General features: G+C 46.8%; 1 protein-coding gene across 1 annotated transcript in view; it reads left to right on the top strand.

The window, feature by feature from the left end:
• Window positions 1-780: 780 nt before the first annotated feature.
• The window catches only part of LOC144784285 (calcium-regulated heat stable protein 1-like), a 159,098-nt gene continuing 153,119 nt past the window's right edge, over window positions 781-6,759 (top strand). The window contains exon 1 of the mRNA XM_078662968.1: window positions 781-946. Within this exon, the coding sequence (XP_078519094.1) occupies window positions 796-946 (151 nt within the window). The 5' untranslated portion in view covers window positions 781-795. The remainder of the gene's footprint in view (window positions 947-6,759) is intronic.

Here is a 6,759-nt window from a genome sequence, read left to right as displayed (position 1 = left end):
TGGGTAATATTGTTAATATTGCATGGTTTATCATTCAAATATAAGCAGGGCACAAGTCCTATAAAAAGAAGTGGGGGGACTGACAATATGCAAATTACCCCATGACGTCAGTGCTGAACGTGTCCCAGTGTCTGAAAGTAACACCGGAACACATTCAGCTAATTTCTGTGGGGCCCAGTTTCTTGGCAGGGAGGACAGTGTCCACCCTGTGAAAAGAGTGGGGGGACGCCATCCACCCACGTGTACCCTCGACTTGAGCCCTCAATATAAGCATTAAATATATTTTGGAAATTCATTTTACCCCAAACGTCAGCTTATGAGTTCTTAAAACACACACATCTTCATTGCAAACATACCTTTCAATTTTGGGATACATATTTTAATTCAACCCCCCCCCACAAAAGTTTCTGTTTTAGTATGCTGTGCCACAAGAGAGATACTTCCAGGTAGCTGGGGAACTACCAGTAGCTCAGGAGCTACTCGTTGGAGCAGCCTGCCATAGACAAACTTAGGCTGAAGCCACTAACTCCCCCTCCCCCACTTGTCACGTATTGTCCCACCCCAACAAAAAAAAACAAATTCACGGAGCCCTGCCAATCAATGAAGAATTACTTTCATTCATTTAATAAAAACGGATAACGGATTGGCTTTGTCGAAGCTTCTTTAAATTGCTTTGTTTACCTTTCGCACACTGGTATCATATCGTGTTGCAGCAGGCGCTGAACACAGAGTTGGAGAGCTGTGGGTGGGTGGAGTTATGGCGGAGGCGTAGGGCCAGGAGAGCAGGGCTCGGAGATGAGACGGGGGGAGGAGTCAGGGGGCTGTCCTTACTCCAGCTGCCTGCTGCACACTCAGGACGGCACCCGGGTGGTACGTTCAGCGCTCGGTACCGCAGACGCGACCTTCGGTGGAGAAAAGCGGCTGAGAACTTCGGGGTCAAGCCAAGGTACCGGGGATTTTTTTTGTTTCCCTTTTGATGAGAGTTATGACGTTGCTTATGGTCCCACGTGCTTTGCAGAAGTATAGTGCCCGGGCAAACAGCACGTCTGCATGATTGTTGAGGAAAAAGGTTAACAGTGCTTAACACCCCACACCGCCCTTTCTCGCTGTAGTGTTCTCTAACTTTCAATGGGAGTTTGAAAACTGTAAAATGTACGGTGAAGATAAGTCGGTTGCCTTGATAGTGTGGCGCCGGGGCACCCCTTACATGTTTCCCTTCTGAGCCAGGAAGCGAGGGGGACGCTGAGGGGATCTCTGGAAATTCCCGCGTTCGGCAAGGAGTGTGCGCTCCCTGTAGGGGGCAGGCTTGAGGTGCTTGGATGATACTAAGGTGGGGGGGTAGTGTTGGTACCTACATACATAGCAGAATCCTGGAATGAGGGCTGGAAGTAGTACTGTGCGAAGATGGGCGGGTGTGATGGAACATGAGCTGCATTCGCCACAGTCTGCGTTTGCGTCGATATTTTCTTAAGGTCGGTCCTGGCAGTGTGTGTTTTGAGTACTTGAGGAGAGGGGGCGTAATCTCCTAACGCATGTGACCCCGCCCTGGTTAATTTGTAAACCAAAGTGTATGGAGAGAAGATGGCCACGTGTGTCTCTTGGGCTGCTGCGTCCAGTTGGCAGAGAGGGTGGGGGAGATCCCCTGCCTTCAACTCACGTTTAAAGACTCCTCAACACAACGAAGTGCGTCTAAAGAGGTGGCAAGTGTGTGCATGAGGGTTAGATGCCCAGTATTACATGCCGCGTCGCCAGCGAACCCATGCTTTTTAACCTGCAGCATCTTCGCTTTTAAATATTGACACCGTGTGATGTTCAAAGCGAAACTACAAGTCCCAACATGCAAAGATCTGTTGACCAACATGTCAGGACTGCCGAAAAGTATCATACATGGCCGCTTTTTGACCGGGTGGAGAAGTCTGAATCGTTGAAACCTGCCTATAGACACACGAAAGCAAAGTACCCGAGAGGCAAGAATAGAAAATAAGGCAGGAAATGCTAACATAAACCTATTTCGCAAATATTTTCCCAGCACTTTTATGCATACGCCATTAATGTACTTTCTCTGTTTGCTTAAACACACTGAGCCATTTCTTCTAAACTCTCTAAAATAAGTTTAACTTTCTGTGATTGAGACAAATAATATTTTGTCTAATGAAATTATCCATTTCCAAGTTCCGCCGCAACCCTATTTTGGAGGAAAGATCTGTATAAAAGGAAACAGGAAATTCTCATGTGAGGCTGGGCTGCAGACTATTTTTCAGAGTTCTTCTGCAGCACGAATACTGTCGAGTCCTTCCGTGGCACTTGCAATGTCAGACAACTTACTTGAATTTGAAGTTTAAAGGACTATAAAACTGTTCATACATACAGTTTGCTGCTCTTTAGAATTTGCTCTTTAGAATTTTATTACGCAAAGCAAGTACATTTGATCAGATTTGTAAGAGTAGCATGTTACAGAATTAATAACTTTTTGTTCGAGTTATATATTTTCAGTAACCTGACAGTTTATATTTTACTTTGGAGGACAGTGTGTGAACGTTCTATTTTTCTCTGGTGAAGGATTTTGTGCATTTTTAAAACTCATATGAAGCCGAACAAATTATGATAATTCTCGCCTTTAGTACCCTTTAAAGGAAAACATCGGCATAATAATCCAATCTGTGCATTTTAAGATAATACATCTTCAGCTGCTGTGTTTTTACCGGCGCTCGAATGAATTTTTAGGCAAACTGACATAAAGAAAAGGAATGTAACGCCCATATCCTGTTGAAAAAGGCGCAATACATTAAGGAACCGGTTGCTACCGATTTTGTGTTCATCGCGCACTCTGCAGCATGTGAATATAAATTAATCTCACTATTGTATTTGTGCCCCCTCCTTCCCTAGACGTTTTTTTTTTACTTTTGAAATGCAGTGGGTGTGCCCTCGACCACTTGGTGTATTTTCTTTATCAAGAAGTTGCCTCTTTCCTTTGTGCCGAAATGGGTGTGTTTGGAGGTCAATTAGCTGGGAAAATGGGAGCGCGCTTCCGCCGGTTTCTACTTAGCCCGAAATAGCCTTATCTCTGGGGCAAGCAAGATTGCAGCATAGTCGGGGCTGGAATCCAAAGGAGGCTAGACAAAAACTGCGTATGAGCCCAAAACCCACAGTGTAAACAAGTGCCTCTAACAATCCCAAAACTGAAGGGAAAGAAATCCAGGGAGATTTGCCGTCCACCCGATCGCACCCGGAGCAACCATTGGGAACTAAATTGTCTGGCGTTGGCGGCCAGCCTTTTGGCTTTGTCGATGCCGGTTGTATTTTGTATCCCTTTATTGTGGAGGAGGCTTCCATGACCTCGCCTAAATATATATTTTTTCAGTCTCATAAAGCACTCCCGTAGTAGTCTCTGGCACTGAGTGGATCTACTTTGTGTGCAGATCTGCCCTTTGTGAAAGAGAATGTCACTCAAAATGAATGAAGTTATGCCCTTTGTGAAAGAGGATAATGTCACTCACAATGAATGAAGTTAGCCAATGACTGCAGTTGCCTGACCCATTACCACATGCTGACTGCTGTGGACAGAAAAAAATTCGACTTATGTAATGAGATATAAAAATGACCTACTTGAAAGCCCCCATATATTGTGTTTCTAATTACTTTGGCCTTGTTTGGCGAAACTCCACAAAATTGTGTATCTAGGGAAACAGAGCCTCCAGAGTTCCAGGCAGATCTCAAGCCGAGATCTGATTGATTGCCACCACCTCAAACAGGAAGTGGTCACAGCCATTTTAGGACTCCGGCTTTAGACCTGAATCCTAAAGAAAGACATAAGTGAGCATAGTAGCGATACCCTGACCCCCTAGGCCTGGTGGTCGGGTCCTGAGAGACTCTGCCTGGGGCCAAAATGTAATTACATTTTTTTAACCGTAAATTCACAAAGGATCCACTAATCGGTAGGAAAATCCGAACCTGCCTGGGGAGGGCCGGGCAGTTTATATTTTTGGGAGCAGGGGGAATGCATGGCTCCCCTACCCAGGCTGATTTTGGCCCGGAGACCCCACCCCTCCAGGGTCCGAAATCTTATTTGGAGGCAGAGTGCATGGAGCCTTCCTCCCCAGGCCTATTTCAGCCCGGGCCCCATACCATGGCACCAATGGATTTTTCACGTGGAGGTGGCTCGCGAGCCCACCTCCCTGAGTCATTAATGCCCTATTGACCCCATCTCCTGGGGTCGGCTCACTAGCCCTGTTTGGCGGATTCTACCCCTGGAACATAGCAGTTGCAGGCAGGAAAACCTGTATTTGCTCCCAGCTTGCGGGAGCTTTTTTTAAATGTCCTGCTATGTGTGAGCAAACTCAATCTGTACCCAGCTGGCGGGAGATTTGAAAATGCTTCAGCTGGCTGGGAGGCAGACTGTTGATCTGTTTTCCTGTCCTCACTGATGAGGCAAACTCATCAAAGTATTGTTCCCGGCCTGAGGGAGCAGCATTAATAGCTGCTCCCTCGAGGTGGGAACCATATGGGGAGTTGGCTGGGACCTTTGGGCTCCACACAAGTATGTTGTGGGTGACCTGGGTGGGCACCAGACCACTCACCTTTAAGTAATGAGGGCCCCCTGGCTAGGGATAGGGTCACCAAGGCCAATAGTAACTCGGGCAGGAGTGTCCCGCTCCCCATCCTATTTAAATAAATCCCCCTCTTCCTAGGGATGGGGTCCCCTGGGCCTAAAAATGCTCAGGGAGGGGGGGACTACAGCCAGTTTAATTGCAGGGTTTAAAAGGAGGACCATTCCACCTTAACACTGGCATGGATGTCAGCGGTTGGAACGTGAGTAGGCTGGGCGCCAAAGAGTGATGTCGAGGGTCAGCTATGTTACTTATAAGTAATGTTACAGTAACGTCATGCTTGTAAAACTGTGGGAGCACAAACTTCTGGAAGAAGCATGCTCATAGCACCTTCCATGGACAGTGTCTCCAAGTTTATCTACTTTGGCACATATTGTAATGCTCACCTCTCAATCACTTAATTCCGCTCCATGTTGTTTAAGCTTTGAACATAACATTTGTTGTTATTTGTATGAATATGTTGTCCCATGGTGGACTAGGTGTGCAAACAACAAGATCAGAGGCATGTTTGACGAGGGCTAAAATTCAGCTACAGACTAGATGCAAGAAGTATCGTTGATGGAAATGAGGATTGGGCAAGAAGGGGCAAGCAGAAAAGCATGAGTGTGGTGGTTTGCAGCATGGTGAAAGCAGAGCCTCCCTGCAACAGTGGGGTACTGAGCAAGCAACACAACACAAGGGTCGGGTCAGGGCAGGCAACACAACCAACCGAGTCGGAGCAAAGGTGGAAACAACGAGAAAGGGTGTGGATTATGGCCAGAACCTCTTAATTTGGATATAGGAAACCATGTTCAAGTCTCTGTGTTGGCTCAAAATCCCTTTGTTCTGGGTAAATCACTACATCTCCCATGCCTACAAAATAAATATGACATCGGGTGCAGCAACTGGTGTTCATGTAAAGCTCTGCGATACCTACTTCGGGCTATGCCAGTGTGCAAAAAGAAATTTTAGGGAGGAAGAGGGGGAATGCGGGGCGAGATAAAGCAATAGGGGTGCAGATTTGAGTTTCACAGAATTGCACAGCAGCTGCGGGAGAGAAAAGATGAAGGAACATGGAAGGAAATATGGTAGACAGCCTGAAAATACAAGCACTTGCAGAAGTGCTTGAGTACAAAAACAGTAACTTCAAAATGGGAGCTGAGTACTTAGCCCACGCTCCAGGGGAGGGCAAACACTAGAAGAAAACATGACGCCTTGTGCTGTGACAAATGGGAGCAAAGCAAATGCGTGACAATGAAGGTAACCAATGTTAAGCTATGAGCGGTCTGTAAGTCAACTGATTGTAAGCAAAATGTCTCGAAGACACAGCTCATGCTCTGTCTATGCAAGACCCAAAAAAGATGGTTTCAATTGGAAAAAGTGGGTGCACGCCCACTGCCAATCCACCCCCTCTTTCCATCTGTGGGTGTTGATGTCACGTGCTACAGCACCAAGATACCCGTTGGGTGAAAGTTGCGCATTTACAAATTTGGCATAAAAAAAAGACTAAGAAGCAGTCTCCTCTTCAGTGAGCTGGGGGTTCCATGTGGGTAGTTTAGGATTCTTATGGTGGTACATCATTGGCATTTGTCAGAAACCGATCCCTACACCATTGATCCTTTTGCTATTTCTCGGTATATGTAGTCCTGGTATTCTCAGTAGAGGATGCGTAAAAAATGTAGGGGCTGGTCTGAAAGGGCCGCCCCCACGCCCCATATCTGTGTGGGACACAACAGGCACTAAGGACGCCGTTGCGAGGAATTAGTATCCAAGCTTAAGACTGGTGTGCCGCTGTGAAAGAGAAGAAAGCCCTTGTTGTAGGATTCAAGTGCCTCCACACTTCCACCAAACCTGCTTCATTCAACCACTGAAGACCATTTGTAGTGTATGTCCCGGCCGGTCCCGCCCTTTGTATTGAGCATTCCAGGAGTGATATAGATGCCAAATTGAAGTCTCCCCCGATCAGGGTGTTCGCATCTAGGGAAGTTAGGACGTCCCCAGGCGGCTGGCGTATGAAAGATTCTTGGTTATCGCTAGGGGCCACTGTAAAGCAGCGCTTGTAGAGAGGAGCATAGGGAAAGTAAATGGCCCACGATTTCAGAGTGTTTGAGTTACTTACCCCTGGAAGCATGTAGACAGAAGCATCACAACCCCAGCGTTCTTTCTTTGACCG

The sequence above is a fragment of the Lissotriton helveticus genome, chromosome 10 (genome assembly GCF_964261635.1).
Source record: "Lissotriton helveticus chromosome 10, aLisHel1.1, whole genome shotgun sequence".
Classification (NCBI taxonomy): domain Eukaryota; kingdom Metazoa; phylum Chordata; class Amphibia; order Caudata; family Salamandridae; genus Lissotriton; species Lissotriton helveticus.
The sequence above is the reverse complement of the archived record's forward strand: the minus strand, read 5'-3'. Positions and strand labels throughout refer to the sequence as shown.